This window comes from Octopus sinensis, linkage group LG5, assembly GCF_006345805.1.
Source record: "Octopus sinensis linkage group LG5, ASM634580v1, whole genome shotgun sequence".
NCBI lineage: Eukaryota > Metazoa > Mollusca > Cephalopoda > Octopoda > Octopodidae > Octopus > Octopus sinensis.
The window spans coordinates 99376504-99394693 of record NC_043001.1 but is presented as its reverse complement, the minus strand read 5'-3'; the positions used below and the strand labels follow the sequence as shown (position 1 = coordinate 99394693).

The window sequence follows — 18190 nt, the reverse complement described above, 5'->3', positions numbered from 1 at the left end:
ATCTGCAGTTCTGCGCATCCATCCTGTACATATTGGCATGAAAAAGCATCACACATTGAGGCAGCCATTAAAATGAAATTGTGAATTACTTTTTGTTATTTAATTTCATACACTGTTAAAAAAAAAGTTATGTTCCAGCAATTGAGAATCCCTTGCATTAGATGGTGATGAGTTCTAAGGACATCAAAATAAACTTCATGAAGTGTGTCAGGGCCAAAGAACTGGGCAAAACCCAACTTACTCCTTGGTACATTCATGCAGGAATTTGGACTGGTTTGCATATTTAAAAAACAAGAGAATATTGACTCAAACTGTTCTGCTGAATAGTAACTGTTTATAACCCCCCCACACACATACACACATGCCAGTGACAGTATAGAAACCATGGAGCAGCTAGCTTGCAGTTTATTACCATTGCATTATTAGTAAAAGCATGTAGAAGTTCTTGGAAGAAAATCAAATTTTATTCTTCAAAGGCATTTGTACTGCCTTTGTTAATTGGTTGCTAAAACAACATACCTGGATGGCCGTCCTGGGAGAATTAGACTTATAGAAGAGAGGAATTCCAAACATGCTAACAAGTGCTGTTTTCTTGGCATAAGTTTCTGAACATCTGGTGCTTATCACACTGCCACCTGAATAAAATAAAATTTACATAAGATATAGTGATCAGATGGATGGATATTGCTTCAAAAAAATGATTCTTTTCCTAATTTATGCTAGTAATTTCTTTCAGGTTTCCTGTATTTAACTGTGTAACATCATAGTTAGAGAAATGATCGATTCCTACAGTTGGATAGTTTCTTTTAGACAATAAAACTCAGCAACTTATTAAACAGTCATAAAAATGTTAACAGGCAAACTATATTGTATACATTGTTACACAGTGTTAAGTACCTTGAACAAAAATACCCAACACAATGCTTTGGACACAGATGTCTAGCATAGTGTCTCAGATATAATGCCCTGTACAATGTTACAGACAGAAAAACCTGATTCAGTGTTTCAGACACAAATGCCATATGCAGAGTGCTTCTTGTGCAATGCCTCTGACCATAATGCCCAGTACGATAATCCAGACACACAATAAACATTATAACTCAGATTACAAAATTAATGAAGCAAACTTACCTCCTGATTCTAAGGCATAGTCAGCCAAACCAGTTTTATCAGCGCTAAATTTCACCAGTGCTTCATCAACCAATGACCGAACAAACTGAAAAAGACAAAATAAAACAATTTTTCCTTTAGAAAGCCAGAAATGGACCCCCTAAGAAAAAAAAAAAAGTAGATTAAATTTTCTTTGATGTGATACAGGAAGGTCCAGTTTGTGGATTAACTTAACTGGCCCCAGTTAACTAAACTCCTACTCACCGATGCAGTAATTCCAGAAGTGACTCCACCAAGATATAATGTTTTATTCACTTGCTCTTTGGCCAACATATCATTCAGTTTTGCAGTCAAGCTTTCAGTAAGACTACTAAGCTGACTTTCAAGTTCAGATCGACTGATGTAGTTATTGTGCAGCCAAGATAGGATTTGGTAGTTAGATGATCCAGACTGGGCTCCATCTTCATCTCCATCAATGCCAAGAGTCTTTATAGAATGAATGGGTAAAAAGAAAAAAAAATGAATATGAATATTTAATAAGTGGATATATTGATAGTGAATAATAATAATTAATTCTAATTTAGGCATGAGGCCAGTAACTTCAACAAGATAGGGCTAGTTGTATTAATTAACAGGACAAGTGTGATAAACTTCAAATAAACTTGTCAGCAGTTTATCTTTATACTCAATGACTTACACTACTTAAAAAATACCAATAATATCAACAAAGCAGAAGACAGGTATGAAGTTAATAAAGGGTAACACAGTAATAATATAGGGATTCCATTCAAAACCACTCAAATCTCATAGAGGGTGGTGGTGGTAATGAAAACAACCAAAGAACTTAGAAATGGGGGGGAAATATAAATATTTATCAGTTACAAGGGATTAACAATAAAACAATTGTTTATAAACATAAATGTTGCATATTTATTGAGTTGAAAGTATTATGTATTCAGTATATTCTATTATAGTTATAGATTAAATAATGTCTTGTGAGTGAGTGTAGTAGATGGAAATATTGTGGAAGTCTTTTGTACAAACACACAGACGGAACCATATATGCATGTACACAAATGTGCATCAATGTTGATATCCTACAACTTTGCTTAAGCAAAACTGAATGGTATTTACATTCCTTGTTAACATCAAGATTAGTTGCTCTGCACTTTCAATGAACTAGGGAGTAAAATATACCCTCACTTGAACAACAGCTAAAGAAGAGCATCTAGCTGTAGAATCCTTGATCAAACACATTCCTGTCAAAATTTTTGCTAGCATGGAAAAACGAATATTAAACAAATAAATAAAAAGGTAAATATTTTATTACTTTCATATAATCACCAACATTATTTGTACTTTGAAATAAATTCATCCTTGAGCTATTTTGAAAATAATTCACAGACATGTAATTGTTAGATAATTGACTTAAAAAAAAATTACTAGTTTCCTTATTGAGTTACAGTTTGTAATTTGGATTGTTTTTATTTACCTCTTATTACGACAGAACTGAAACGACTATGTCAAAAAGATGACAATAAGGATAAGGGAACTTATAACTAAGAACACAGTAAGTGTAAGACACATAAAAAAGTATATCAAAAATCTTTGATTTACCTTCACTAGGGCTGCATAAACCTCTTCTCTGACTGCAGACTGGAAAGCAGTGGCATTTTTACAACAATTTTTGAATAGATTCAAATAGGTGGACTGGAAGTCTTTTAACTGACCTAGTTCTAACATTACATTGTTAAGGACAGTATTGAGTTTGGTAAGTTTAAGTTTGCTTTCGTCATTGCTTGCATCATTACTAAAATAAAAATAAAATAATAATAAAGGTTCTATGATAGTCACATAGTTAGATTTGGGAGAGGGTTTTGTTGATTAAATCAAACCCAGTAATTGATTAGTACATTATTTTATTAACTTCCAGAAAGATGAGGTAAAGTTGACCTAAATAAGATTCGAAAACCATTACATTAATGTGTCATGAGTGACATCATCCAGTTAGTATTGTTTGTGCTAAGAGTTATGATCCAGTCAAGGAAAGATATTAAAACTCAAGACATTAAACTGGATCTGGTGGTGAAGCTCCAGTTTTGGAGGTCAGGAGTTTTAGGAGTAATGAGTTACTCCTCAGAGCTCATTATGCCCAAGTCTGTTCTGGTTCAGAATGGTAGTACTTATCAAAAGCCTCAGTTATGGGCCTAACAGAAGATGGCCCTGTGGCTCAAGCAGACAAGACTCAGAGGAGGTTTGGCTACTAGACATAGGTCACACAGGTATACCGGAGTCTGGACATCACATGAAGCAATCTCACTGCTTAAGAGTTAAATAAATCTTGTACCTCAAGAGTAAACTTGGGAGAGCAAGCAATAAGAGTAAATTGTAAAATGGCAGAAGGCAACAGGGAACCTCTGCCATATCTTTCTCAAGAAAAATTTCTGGAATGATTCTGTACACACTATAATCAAGTGTTCTGTTGTTTAGCTCCAGGCCAGCCCTGACGAAGCAAGAAAAGTAATTAAACTAATGTTCAATCCAACTTCATTTTTTTTCAAACAATGTATTTATACATTATCCACTGTACTTCCTTTTAGAAAACAGTAGAGTGTGATTAAAGAGAGATTTCACTGCTATTTCTCACAGGTTGAGTGTGGTCACAAGATTTCCCTAGCTGGCTCATGTATTTTGCTTTGTAGAATACAGAGTAACAGTCAAAGCATGTGACAGCTAATTAGTTATCCAATCTAATGCTGAAAAGCTGATGTTAGCCACAACTAAAATGGCTTGGAGGAATTCAGCTGGCAAAGGAACTTATACATCATAGTCATTTAAAATATAAGAAGCAGCACAAAAAATAACCTCCTCCTATACTCCACAAAATTTGATAAGTCTTCAGTGAAGATATTATAATCAAGTAAACAGGAAATACCAACAAGGTTATAGTAATTTTGATTTCTATGGATTAGGGAAAATGCCTGTCTGTGTGTGTGTATGAGAGAGAGAGAGGAAGGAAAGAAAAGGTTGAATTGACTTCAGTATATCACCAGTTCTATTCATCTTTTAGAAGAAAGAATTAGTGTGACTTCTAAAGGTCTCTCTGAAAAATGAGCCTGTTTGAGCAACAAACAAGAACAAGAGCAGCATACATGCCCACAGAAACATTCCATATTTGTTTCTATTGTTATTCCATGCCCTAGAGAAAAAATCAGAGCAACATAGATATCGATTGATGGGAGATTATCTCCACAGATAATGATTTATAAAAATAAAAAAAAAAAAGTATAGATAAAAGTTTTGAAAATGTTTCTTACCTTTCTAGGCCTGACTTCAGTGCTTCTAACTCTAAGCCTAATGACTGAAATAAAGAAAAAAAAGTCAGCTATAGCAGAAAATCTGTTTAGATAAAACAGATGCTTTAACACAAATACTTGATATTTTTCCAGTTAATATTTGTTATATAACACATGTTTGACATATTCCTTGTTAAAAAATAATTAACTTCCAGAAAAGGCTGTGAAATGAAATCTTTACTAGAGGTGCACAAAATTTTAAGCAATTTATCCTTTCAAAGAGGGCTTTGCATCAAAATTTCACTTTTAAAGATTGATAATAAAATTCTTTTATTTGTTTCAGTCATGCAGGAGCACCGCCTTTAGTCGAGCAAATCGAACCCAGGACTTATTCTTTGTAAGCCCAGTACTTATTCTATCGGTCTCTCTTGCCAAACCGCTAAGTGACGGAGACATAAACACACCAGCATCGGTTGTCAAGCGATGTTGGGGGAACAAACAGACACACAAACACATACATATATTTTCCTTGTTAATTGTTAACAAGGGAAAAATACACACATCTATTTATATGATGATATATATATATATATATATATACACACACACAATGGGCTTCTTTCAGTTTCCGCCTACCAAATCCACTCACAAGTCTTTAGGTGGCCTGAGGCTATACTAGAAGACACTTGCCTAAGGTGTCATGCAGTAGGACTGAACCCGGAACCATGTGGTTAGTAAGCAAGCTACTTACCACACAGCCATGAGCATTTTACTTTTGAAATTGCTAGGTTGCTGAAAGAAAGTCAATTTCTCCAAAAGCTAACAATATTAAGAAAAAAAAAACAACTAAGAACATTAGGTTTCAACACCAATTGAAAATTTGTTTTGCATTTCCCTCTCAAATGAAGAGATGGTGTTAAAACATCAAATTCTTCATCCCTCCATGGGAGTCTTGGAAATATATTTTTACTTCTTATATCTTTAGAATTATGCAAGCAACAATCTGGAGTATAAATGAAAATCAACTTGTAAAATTTGTACTTGTGGTATGGAGTTGGTTAGGTAAAGCATATCATCAGGACCTTTTCAGCTTATTAGTTCTGTGCATATTTTATCCATCTTGGATTCATGTTTATAAAATTTCCAATAAAATTAATTTTAAAGTTTATAACAAAAAAAAAAAATCTTACCATTTTCCTTTATCATGGGCTACTAATATTTTAAGAAAATATCCATAATACCAATGAAAGCAAAATAAGATGCTGTGGGATCTTAAGCAAGCAAATTAAGAAGAAATTGTGAACACTTAAAATTTAGAAGACATGCATGGATGGTTCACTAGATATATATAAAATAAAATTCTGTTAGGTGACAATTTTGGAGGTGGTGTTAGTGATAGCATGGTGGTTTAGAAAACTGCTTCCCAGTTTTTTTCAGTATGAAAATGAATTATTATTCATTGTATGAAAAGACAAATACAATATGTATACAGGAAATACGTAGCAGCATAACTGTGAAAACATAGATATTAACCCTTTAACATTCAGATTACTCTGTCAAATGTAATGCTTACTCATTCACATAATTTTGAATTAATCATGCATTATCGTGTTGCTTCGAGAATTTGATAATGTGATTGTTTATTTTTGCAATGACATTGTATGGTAGGTGTGAGAGGCTGGATCTGGCCAGTTAGAACTTAAAACAGGTAGAATATTTTGAGCTGATAGGGCCAGTTTAAATGCTAAAGGGTTAAAGTTAGTGAGCCTTAACAATTTTAGAGAAATGAACAAGGTCTACTGAGCAGTGCATTATGAGACATGTTTAACTTTTTGTGGCTATATTTCTCAAGTGCAAAAAACTCCCAAAAAAACAAAAACAAAATAACCCACTGTTCATTATTTTTTTAATATATATAATTTTGAAAATATAAACAACTAGCATTTTAAGCTGCTGTGCCGCTTAAAACCTAACAAAAGATTCTTAAATAAAATTATGATGGAAGATTAAAATTTTTTAATTTAAGTTTGAACATTTTGAAAAAGGACAGTTTTGTATCACAGAAGCAGGACAAGCTTGAAATGAGTTGGTATCAAAAGGGTTTAAACAAGCATTGAAGATACAAAGGAGAAAAAAAGCAACTAAATATTAAAAGCAATAGTTGATGTAGGCAAGATGCAAATACATGAAACATGTTGGTAGTAGAAGGGTGAATAAAGTAAATACTAAGGAAAAATTTGATGTGGTTGCTAGCTTAGATCTTAGGACAAAACTACTCCCTTAATATATCATCATTTTTATACTCACTTTTCCCATACTAATATGGGTTAGACAAGATGTTTTGAAACAGTGGTATTCAGCCAGATAACTTCCCTGTTCCCAACTCTTACTCGTCTTTCAAGTAGAGTACTTTTTAATCCACTGATCTTCACATGTCAACATCACTGAGACCACGACCACCGAATTATAGGATGTATTGTTAGACATTAAGATAACTAACACCCAAATGTTGCTAATGCAAAAACATAGAAATAAACACTCATGCATGCACTTATGATGGGCTTCCAGACCATTTCCATCAACCAATTTTAGCCACAAGGCTACAACAGAAGGCACTTGCTGAAGCTGCTATGCATTGGGATGGAACCTGACGCTATGTGGTTACAAAACAAACTTTGCAACCACACAGCCATATCTGTGTCTGTAGCTGACCTGCTATCAGGCATGGACAGCTTTTTATCTATTTAGCTAGCAAGCTGTCTGTGTGTATATATATATATATATATATATATACACACACACGTGTGAGAGAAAGGAGTGAAGTGAGGAGGAGAAAAGGCAAAGGAGAATGAAAAGTTGAGGAAGGTGATGGAAAACAAAAGCAGTCTCGGGAATAGTAGAAACATCTGCAGGTAAGCTCAGGAGTTTATGGCCTTAAAAGCATGTAAAATAATATAAAACATTCTAATACCTTAGCTTCAGCAATAAGAGGTGCAATTCTTTCATCCATAGTCTGAGCTTGGTTGAGTTTTAATTGTTCCTGGAAATTAACACGGATAACGAAATGTGTAAAAAAAAAAAAAAAAAATCATAAAGGCAAATTGATTTTTGCACTTTAGTTTTGCCTTTATTTGTTATTATCCAGAAAGAAATCTTGATAAAGCTGTGTTAAATCAAGGTAACTGTTGAAAAGGTTAAATTAAAAGTTAATCCTTTCATTTTTATCATTACTAATTATTCAACTGGTAAAAGTTCATTACACCATTTATGAAGGTGGGATCAAGCAAAACTACAAGTTGCAAATTAATTAATAAAAAACAAATAACATTTTTAATTTTAAAAGATATATCCTTTAATGTTTGAAAAAAAAATTATCACCATTTCAGCAGTTGTTTTCAATTTCTGTTCGTGAAGATCACCGGATAAGCCTGCTAATTTGCCTGAAAGGAGTTCTTTGACTATCAGTTCAACATCAGCACGAGTTAGTTGACTTTTTTGCTTATCCTGTGTAGCTTGCAGCTGTACCATCAATTCACTGATCCGTCGTTCAAGGGACAGGTTTGTTGTACTAACTGGTAATGGAGCTATAGTTTGCTGCTAAAGAAGAAAATGTCAAATGATAACTTCAGTTAGTGACACAATAAATAAGGGTAAGATTACATTTTGCAGGTTGAAGATAACATCTGATGACCTCATAGATAAAGTAATTTTCTATTGCTTGTCTCTCAATCACTCTCTATTCTTTTTAGTCTCACTATACTATGCCACTAGCATAACTAAGAATGACAGGAGATCTGCCCTTCTCTCATCCTTATCACACTTACTATCACTTGTCTTGAGGCATGTATTTATCGGACCTCATCAGATAAACATATACCCCCCACATACTCTACTTACACTCTCTCTCTCCCTGGTCATTTAACAGCAACATTTATCATTTACCCTCAACATGTATCCACTTTCTTGCTATCCATCATGCTCTCTCTCCTCTCAAATGCTGATGCCATGATAAAATGCATCTAAGTATACCCTATTGAGTACGGAATTGAGGTCCCTTTAATCTTGCTGAAGATACGACCTGGGCTGATACAGCTGGGTGCCAGTATTGTCAGAATACAAAGATCCAGAACAAATACCACAAAACCCTTCACTTAACTCTGTAACAGATCTGTTAAATCAATACACTGAATTGGTACTTTCTAACTCAAAAAGAATGTAAAGTAAATATGACCATGGCAGGATTTGAATTCAAGGCACAGTGAGTTAGAAAAAAATATTACAAAATTCTGATGATTTGCAGCCTATGGCTTACTAGAATATTTAAAATATAGTAGGCGCGGGCATGGCTGTGTGGTTAGGGAGCTTGCTTCCTAGCTATATGGTTTCGGGTTCAGTCCCACTGCGTAGCACTTTGGGTAGGTGTCTTCTGCTATAGCCACGAGCCGACCGAAGCTTTGTGATTGAATTCGGCAGGCGGAAGTTACTGCCATGTGTGTATATGTGCGTGTAGGTGCTTGTGCCTCTCCGAAAGAGAGAGAGAGGGAGTTATTAGATAATATTCCTTGTATGAAGATACTAAAAGATTTAATAATCTGAGATTTCTATAATATTTTGAATATATTATAGTAATATAATATATTAAATTGTTTTATGGTAGCATTTCTGCTACCATATCACTCTCTGTACTGGTTAATATAGCAATGTCTAAGTATTTTTACAATGGTAGAGTTTATAGGTCAGTAAAACCAATTTCAATACATATCCAGTATTTTGTTTTTTGACCAATGCAGTGAAATAAAAATTTATTGCTGTAATGTTGCAGCCCTTAATAAATGAAATGTACAAAAACATAAATACTGCCCAACCCATGCCAGCATGGAAAATGGACATTAAATGATGATATATAAATGAAAAAAAAATAAGGAAATACAAATTCAAAAGAGATCAATTTTCCTTACTTCTGATTTATTATTGAAAAGTGGCAGGATGAAGAAGCGATTGATGAAGTAGGTGGAATTTTTTTCAGCAACTCCAGCTGAAAGAAGAAAATGCGAAAAAAAAAAAAGGGAATTGAGGTACAAGGTACATTTTAGGAAGAACAAGAGGGGAGAGAGAGAGAATAAAATTGCATGGTGTTCATGACTTTATTTTCAAGGGTATAAGCAATGCACTTGAAGCATATTGACTGCAATTTGAAATTGAAACTTAGCCCATAAACTTGGTTTGGCTTGAGCGTATTTTGTATATTAATAATAATATTCATTACTTTTTGTTAGCCATGAGACCAATTTCTTGGATGTGAAGAAATATGTAGTCAATAGGATTTTACTCCAGTTTATTAACTAGTATTTACTTTATTAATTCTCAAGGAGTGAAAGATGAAGTCGATGCTGATAGAATTCTATCTGTGGGGCAAACCTACATGTAGTGAATGTAGTTTAGTATTACATAATTCCCTAAGTCTATTACTTAAAACTAATATTCTTAATGTTAATCTGCTTGACAGACAATTACAACAACAAGTTAGCAGTAAATAATGATTTCCTTTGTTTTGTCAGGAGGATTTACAGTAACTTAAATTAGTCCCATGTAGCATAAATGAATGACACAGCATGTATATATGTAGCCTTAGAAAGAAACATGAATTTGATGCAAATACTGTGATGTTGTATCAATAAAACACAAGTCAAGAAACAACCTGAAGTTTAGTATCATCTGTGATCCACAGAAAATACTAGATGAGGCTAGATCAGAATATGATTTCCACTATTAACTCTTTTGATACCAATCTGCTTGAGACCACCGTCATCCTAACACAAAAAAACCCTTTATTTTGAAAGGTTTGGATATTAATTTAAGCCCTTGATTATAATTTTATGTATGAACCATTTTTGCTAAACACCATTCAGATTTAAAGGAAGTTATTTTAATGAATCCCACCAACGTTCTTGATTATTTTAAAAATTAAGTGAAACATAAAGGAGTGTCTATTCTTAGAAATACAGGTGTAAAAAGTAAGCTAGAGGAAATTAACAGATAAACAGAGTATTATCATTGTCATTAGAATATATATACCTACACTCAAGGATAGGAATTACATGAGTAGTCTGATTATGCATTTCAAGGCATAGGTGTCACTAGATTTAAGGTCTTTAATTGTATAATTTATTTTGTAGGACGACTGTATCAGCATGTAGTCAACATTAATGTCAACAGAAAATATTAATATGGAATTAAACTTATTCTAAAACGTAACGTATACTAACCAACTGGCCACAATGCTGCCAGGAGAAGAGGTAAAAGGAACAGCAACAACAGTGGTAGACAGCAGCAACAAAGCCAACGCCGACTTCTGCTGAAAGTAAAAAAACAAGTGGTTAAAATAGATACTGATATTGATGTTATATATCTATCTGTGTGTGTGTGTGTATAAATTCATCATCATTTAATGTCCTTTTAGCATGATGGCAAGCTAGAGAACAGCACCAGGCTCCAGTTATCTGTTTTGGTATGGTTTCTACAGTTCGATGTCCTTCCAAACGTCAACCACTTTACAGAATGTACTGGGTGTTTTCTTGCATAATACCAGCATGGAAAATATGTGTGTGTGTCAACATATGTATTTATTCATTTGTACATGTACACACACATATATACATACATGAGTGAATAAATACATATGTTGATACACACAGAAACATACATGTATATATTATCTCTCTATTTTCTACATTTAGCGAATATGCTTTATATTTAATGTGTACAAAGCAAACTCTTCTGGGTTGGTGCCACAATGAAATGCACCTGGTGCACCCTTAAAGTGATTGGTAAGCAACTGGAGATATAACTTAAGGTTGAGGGATTCTTTTAGTTCTGTCTCACCTGAGATCTGTGTAAAGAAAATATAGAGTCAACAGATGCCTTTGGTTCTATCTTACCAGAGAATTTGACAACTTCTCAAATGCTCATGCTATGATTTTATGCACCCAGCACACACTGTAAAGTGGCTGGTGATAGGAAAACCACCCACTGTAGAAACCAAGCAAAAATGAGACATACAAACACAATGAATGAAGTAGCTCTAAATAAAAACTGACTCAAATTGCAAAGACCAGCTCAATGCATGCCAGCATGAGAAACATATGCAAAAATGATTACATATTTTATGCACATTTTTGGAATTGTTGAATTTCCCACAAAAGATTTTATAATAGACTGACATTTATTTTGTCAGTTTCTAAACATATATACCAATGTAACATTTTTACAAGCCAGGTAACATGCAAGGATTACACACACACACACACACACACACATTTAAATAAACGGGAAAATATACAAATTTGTTTACCTTTGTGATTCTGCAGATGTTTCATAAGGAACAAACCATTCTACAACTGATGTAACACATTTAGTGACAAAACTTTGATTACCTGAGAATAAAATTATTTAAAAGAATTGGAAATTAAAACTGCATGAGAAAAGACGTAATTTTAGATAATGTTATAAAAAAATGGTGAGAAGGTAATAGTGAAAGTTTAGATTTCTTTAATCATAAGATCAATGTTCCAAAAATTTCTTGCATTTACCTATTTAATTCTTTCATTACTAACCCAGCTCTGGCTTTGAGTTTTCATGAGTTTTGAATTAAAATCTTCCACCAAACCTTAGTCACAATTTATGTTCCTAACACTAGCTGAATGATAACTAAGTTATTTTACTTAATTCTTTGTTACATTTAATGTAATTGAAAGAAACACAGAGTATCTCAAAATAAATACAGTAACAAAAGGATTAATTAATATACATCATCATCATCTGGAAAATATCTATTGGATCATCCCATAAATAATGCAGTTTTTTTCAACTGCATGAACTAAAAGTTTGAGGAGGATAGGATAAACTACCTGCATCAACTTGCTATAAAAGCTGGTAGTAACTTTAACTTGACCTAATTCTTAGTGCAAGTTTTGAAGAGTGCAGTTCAATTTTAACAGTTATATTTTCAAAGCTATAATGGAAATGACAAAGGAGCATATTCAGCATATTTTGCTTTTTTAATTCAAAGAAGGCAACAACACAACAGTAAGTGCAAGGAATATTACTGCAGTATATGAGGATTGGACAATAGGCATAAGCCAGTGTCAACGGTGGTTCCAGAAATTCCGAGCTGGAAACTACAGCCTAGAAGATGAGCCTCATCCTGGAAGATCTATAGAGCTTGATGACGACATCCCATTATAACTGTTGAGGAACTAGTAGAGAAGCTTGGATTTGGTCATTCAACCATTCATTGACACCTGAGTGCCATTGGAAAAGTCAGTAAATTGGGTCAATAGGTTCCTCACAAACTTTCCAAGTCTACTCGGTGCAAGAAAGTGGATATGTGCTCTTCTTTGCTGTCCCATTTCACGAATGAACCTTTTTTGGACTGAATAGTGACTGGTAATGAGAAATGGGTTCCCTATAAAAATGTCAAGCACTGAAGACAGGGAGTAGGGAAAGGAGAAACACTGGCACCCCAGGTTAAAGAAGGTTTTCACCCACGTAAGGTGTCATCTGTTTTGTGGGATATGAAAGGTTTAGTCCACTTTGAACTTTTAAACCCAAACCAAATTATAACAAAGGAGATCTGCTGCAAGTAGCTTAAGTCAGTGCTAGAAGAAAAATGACTGACTTTGGTTTCAAGACGAAAGGTGTTCTTCCATCAGGATAATGCTCGGCCACATACAGTAAAGATGACATTCTAAAGGCTAGAGCAGTCTGAATGGGAAAAGATGGCCCATATTCACCAGTTGTATTATTTTTTCCTGCTTTATGTACTGAATTACATACATGATAATCTTAGGACTATCACCAGATCACTGCTTCCAAGAATACAACGATCCATCCTACAAGGAAGCCTCTACATGCTAAAAACAGCAGCTAAAATTTCCCTCAAATCATACCTTTTCTTAAAAAAAGGTATTACAACAATAATATAGTCATAAATACATACAAATTGACAGGATGGTCCTGGTTGGAATGCACTTGATTATAGATCTATTCAATTAGGATTAACACAAGACAAAGAACCAATCCAAGCCATTATCAAAGAAGATGACAAGGTAAAAAAACTAATAAAATATAACAATAGTAAAAAAAATCTCCCTCACTCTTTTGATTATCCTTGATAAGCGCAGTGTCCTGATATCTTCTCCTGTTCTTAGGTCTCGTGTAATGGAAATCATGGGATTTTTCAATGTATCTGTCAGTGTCATTGTTATAATCTGGAAGAAAAGATATGAAAATCAAATGACAGAACAGAAGAATCAAAAAAGCAATAATTGCAATGAAATAGTCCAAAAAGCTAAAAGGAATTGGCTATCCCAATAAAAAATATCAACAATTCGGAGACATTAAGGGATATAAAATTAGACCAAAGAAAATTGAATGACAAATACAATAGCCTCTGGTAAATTGAATCGCATCATGAGCAGTAATTTGCCCAAATGTCTAAAAAGAAAGGTCTTCAACCAGTGTGTGCTGCTAACCATTATGTATGCATCAGAAACATGGACTACTAACAAGAGCATTGGAAAGAAATTAAGAGCAACACAAAGGGCCATGGAAAAGAGAAAGCTGAAGATTAACAAAATGGATAAGTGGTGAAACAACAAGATAAGAATGGCAACAGATTTAATCTATATTATCTGGAAAATTAATCTCCAAAATGGTCTTTGTGATATGTTTAGAAGAAAGGACAAAAGATGGAATATCAAATTGAAAGAGTGGACAACAGGTCCAGAAAAACAGAAGGGAAGACCATGCAGGTGTTGGAATGGGGACATTGTTAAATTCTTCAGCACCCAGACAGGACATGGATGAGGAAAACATCAGACTGCGGTTGGTGGAGAGAACATACTGAGGCATTTGTCTAGCAGTGGGCTGAATATATGCAAGGATGATGCAGAGAGAAACATCCCTGAATTCATTTAAATTAGTAAATCTTCATGCTAACACATGCCTCAATTGAAAACAGTGGATTTCTTTATACAAGCTCAATGCCTTCAATCAATAGGTAAAAAGAAATGAAAATACATAATGTTCATGTCATTAAAAAAAAAAATTAAAGATATACCTAAAACTGAGAACTGAAACCATGTTGCATATTTGGGTCACTTGTACATGCCTCATTAAGCAAACAACACAATGTGTTTTTCTCTTTTTCCATTGTTTCCTTTTGTTTTTAATATTTAAATTACAATTATTTAGAAGTTAAATTAATTTATAAAAATAGTAAAGGCAGTGAGCAGACAGAATCATTAGCATGCTGGAAAAAATACTTTGCAATATTTTTTTTTTCCAGTTTTACATTTTAGGTTCAAATTCCACTATGGTCAACTTTGCTTTTCAGAATCCTTTTGAAGTTGATAGAATATAGTACCAATCAGTACTGAAGTTGATGTAATCAACTAACCTCCATCCTCAGATTTTAAGCCAAATGTTATGGTTGAAATACATCAGCATCATCATTTAACATCCATTTTTCATGCTAGCATGTCAGTTTTCATGATGATTTCACAGGAACTGTCCAGGCCCCAATTGCTTTGGCATAGTTTCTATGGCTGGATGCCCTTCATAATGCCAACCACTTTACAGTGTGCAGGGTATGTTTATGTAGCACCAGTACGAGTGCATTTTATGCGGTACTGGCACTTTGCAAGACAAAGACCTCTCAGCTGAGAGAGGGACTGAGGACATGGTTATGAAAGACATGCCTGTATTTATGGATTTTACATGGCTTGATGTGTCTTCTCAAGTACAGCAAATCACCAGTCCTGGTCCCTTGTCATCTCAGTGAGGTCCAGCAGCTGCAAATTCTTTCTCACCACTGCTTCCCATGATAAAAGGCACAAGACCATTAAAAATATGAGGAGTATACATTTTTTTTTTCAAATAGAAAAACAAAAAAAATGTAGAATGAAAATAAATACAGTACCTAGCTCAGAATCTGAATCAAGACCTAAAGAGAGAGAGAAGAAAAAATTTATGTTAAAATTTGATAGATTAAGAGTATTAGTAAGAGTTAAAATCCACTAAACTAAGAATCAGTTTTTATACATATTGACAAACTTTTACATGACTATTCATTCAAATATAACAAATACCATCCTAATGATATCAAGTGCTTTTATCTGTTGCAGTCACAAGACTGTGACTATGCTAGGGCACTGCCTTGAAGGGTTTAGGTCAGTCATGGGCAACCCGTGGCCTATGACTGACCTAAACAAAAACCTATCTTAAAATTTTTTAGCAGCTGGACCTACTAGATGATGAGCCATGTCTCAGTCAGCCTGCTTCTTGAAAAAGGTTGACCAGGTTTTTGTTTAAGCGAACAGATTGACTACAGTACTCTTAAAAGTCTGATACTTATTCTAATCAATCTCTTTTGCTAAACTGCCGTTATGAAGACAAACTGACACTGGTTGTCAAGCAATGGAGAGATGACAAACATAAAGACACACACACACAATGGGCTTCCACAGTTTCCACCTAACAATTTCACTCATAAGGCATTGGTCAGCCTGAAAGTATAATAAAAGACACTTGGTCAAGTGTTGCACAATGGAACTGAACTCAAAACCACATGATTGCAAAGTGAGCTTCTTAACCACACAATCATGCCTGTGCCTAAGCACACTCAATTATCCATTTCTTATATTCTTACAGGAAACTAGACAAAATTTTCTGATATTCATGACTTTTTTAATTCAAAGACATTAGAAATGTAAATGAATTGAAATGACTAAGTGAGAATGAAAACTAAACCATGAACTTCTTTTGCAAGAAGCTTGCTTCTGTTCTATAAAAACTTGCTATTTTAAAGCTAACTATAAAAAATTCTTCAAAATGAAAGCCAATCTTTGTAATTCACTTTGTAAAAAGCCTTCAAAATGATCTTATATATTTTGCCCTTTACCATTCAAACCAGTCAAATCTTACCTCTTCTAACAAATATATTAAATCACATCACAGGTCTCATCTTCTACTCACACATTTCTTTTTAAAACACCTAAGCACACAACTATAATGAGTGCTAAGATGCATCTTTTTTCCCCCAAAAAAAGTTTCTTTGTGCATTATAGTTCATATTATTAGGATACCGGACACTGCCCAGAAAATAAGCATGCAGTTTGTGACTAATTATTAATTCAGCTGTTGAAGAATTATAAAAGTTAAACAATAAGTCTATTTACTCACCATACATATGCCTGACATTTGTTGTCTCTTCCTTTCTAAAGATTCCTCCAATTTTGCTCATTCCACCTGCAACTGCTGCTGCAGCAGCTGAGCATTTTGTAGTTAAATAGTTAGATGAAGAAGTCACCATATTCCAGAGACTGTAATGGTTCTGGGGCCTGTCAGAAGAGTTAGCATGCATCTCACTGTAGTAGCTTGTTTTAGTCAGGGTACTGGAATCTTTGTTTTTATCACTCAAGTAACCACTACTCCTACTGCCAATTGAAAAATCCTCAGAATCGACATAGTCATACATATTGGTTGTCACTTGTTTAGTACGGCTCTCTTTCACAAAGTCACCTGATGCATATGTTGCTTCTTCTCTCTGAGAACCTTTACTCAGATTTGCTTCTTGAATTCCCTTTTCTGTATATTTATCAGATTCATCATCATATATCTCTGTAACAGTGTTTTTCACTGTCAAAATAGTTTTGGTGTTATTGTGAGATTTCATTGGAGATTCTTTGCTTAATGATTCCATATTAAATAAGTAACTTTTCCGTAATTCTTCATCTTGTTTCTGCTGCTCTTCAATTCTCCGCTGCTCTTCAAGTCTCCGCTGCTCTTCAAGTTTCCGCTGCTCTTCAAATCTCCGTTGCTCTTCAAGTCTTCGCTGCTCTTCAAGTCTCCGCCGGTCTTCCAGTTCTTGATTCCACTGTTCATCTTTTCTCCATTGCTCTTGTTGCGGACTTTGATTTGTGATGTCAAGATCACTATCAAATAGTCCAGTACGGAAAGTCTCTGAATAACAAATAAAACCAACACCATTTGAATAAAATACGTCAGAGAAGCAGCCAAATGTTAACAAATTGCTATTTTATAAGAGAGGGTCTATATTTGTACGGAGATAGATCTACTTAGCACAGCACAGTGTAGTATCTCATGCTTTTGCTAATTGTTTTGGGTGCATATATAGTCACAAGCAGACACACAAACTCTGGGTCCCCTCATCCTTGATCCAGTAGAATATTCAGGATATAAGAGAGTGAGAGTGTTTGTTGCACTAGTAACCTGCTCGTACTTGTTACAACTGAATAGACTTGAGTAACATGAAATGAAGTGCTTTGCTAAGGGATACAATGTGTCACCCAGACCCAGAATTGAACCCATAATCTTATGATTAAGACCATAACCACTAGCACATGTCAGTACTGTTATGAATGAGAGTCTTATTAACCATAGAGTCTATTGGTGTAAGTTTAATTAAACGTTATACAATTAGGATAATATTGATAGTAGAAAAGCATTTTTTTTTTCTGACACTTCTTGTACTCGAGAACATCCTGTGTATCCTGGTTTTCAGAATAGGAGGATTGTGCCTCTGCATGTTATAAGAGATTATAAAAGCATCCAGCCATAAAACAGTAGATCTCTCCAACCCATGCCATCATGGTAACGCCAATATAAAATGATTATGATAATTTTTAAGCAGTTTTGTTGATTGCTCAATATCAACAGATCCCATCTTTTCATGCCATCAAAGAAAAATACTAATGTCCTAA

General features: G+C 34.2%; 1 protein-coding gene across 7 annotated transcripts in view; it reads right to left on the bottom strand.

The window, feature by feature from the left end:
* The window catches only part of LOC115212367 (SUN domain-containing protein 1), a 103070-nt gene that overhangs the window by 6446 nt on the left and 78434 nt on the right, over positions 1 to 18190 (bottom strand). For 5 of the 7 annotated variants that reach the window (XM_029781245.2, XM_029781246.2, XM_029781242.2 and 2 more), the window contains 13 exons: positions 16650 to 17429; positions 15388 to 15411; positions 13562 to 13675; positions 11758 to 11839; positions 10673 to 10761; positions 9365 to 9441; positions 7785 to 8003; positions 7378 to 7446; positions 4428 to 4471; positions 2728 to 2920; positions 1375 to 1596; positions 1132 to 1216; positions 520 to 635 (listed from right to left, as the gene is read on the bottom strand). In XM_029781245.2, coding sequence (XP_029637105.1) covers positions 520 to 635; positions 1132 to 1216; positions 1375 to 1596; positions 2728 to 2920; positions 4428 to 4471; positions 7378 to 7446; positions 7785 to 8003; positions 9365 to 9441; positions 10673 to 10761; positions 11758 to 11839; positions 13562 to 13675; positions 15388 to 15411; positions 16650 to 17429 — 2114 coding nt within the window. The remainder of the gene's footprint in view (positions 1 to 519; positions 636 to 1131; positions 1217 to 1374; positions 1597 to 2727; positions 2921 to 4427; positions 4472 to 7377; positions 7447 to 7784; positions 8004 to 9364; positions 9442 to 10672; positions 10762 to 11757; positions 11840 to 13561; positions 13676 to 15387; positions 15412 to 16649; positions 17430 to 18190) is intronic. The other 2 variants (XM_029781244.2, XM_029781243.2) reach the window with 2 other exon arrangements.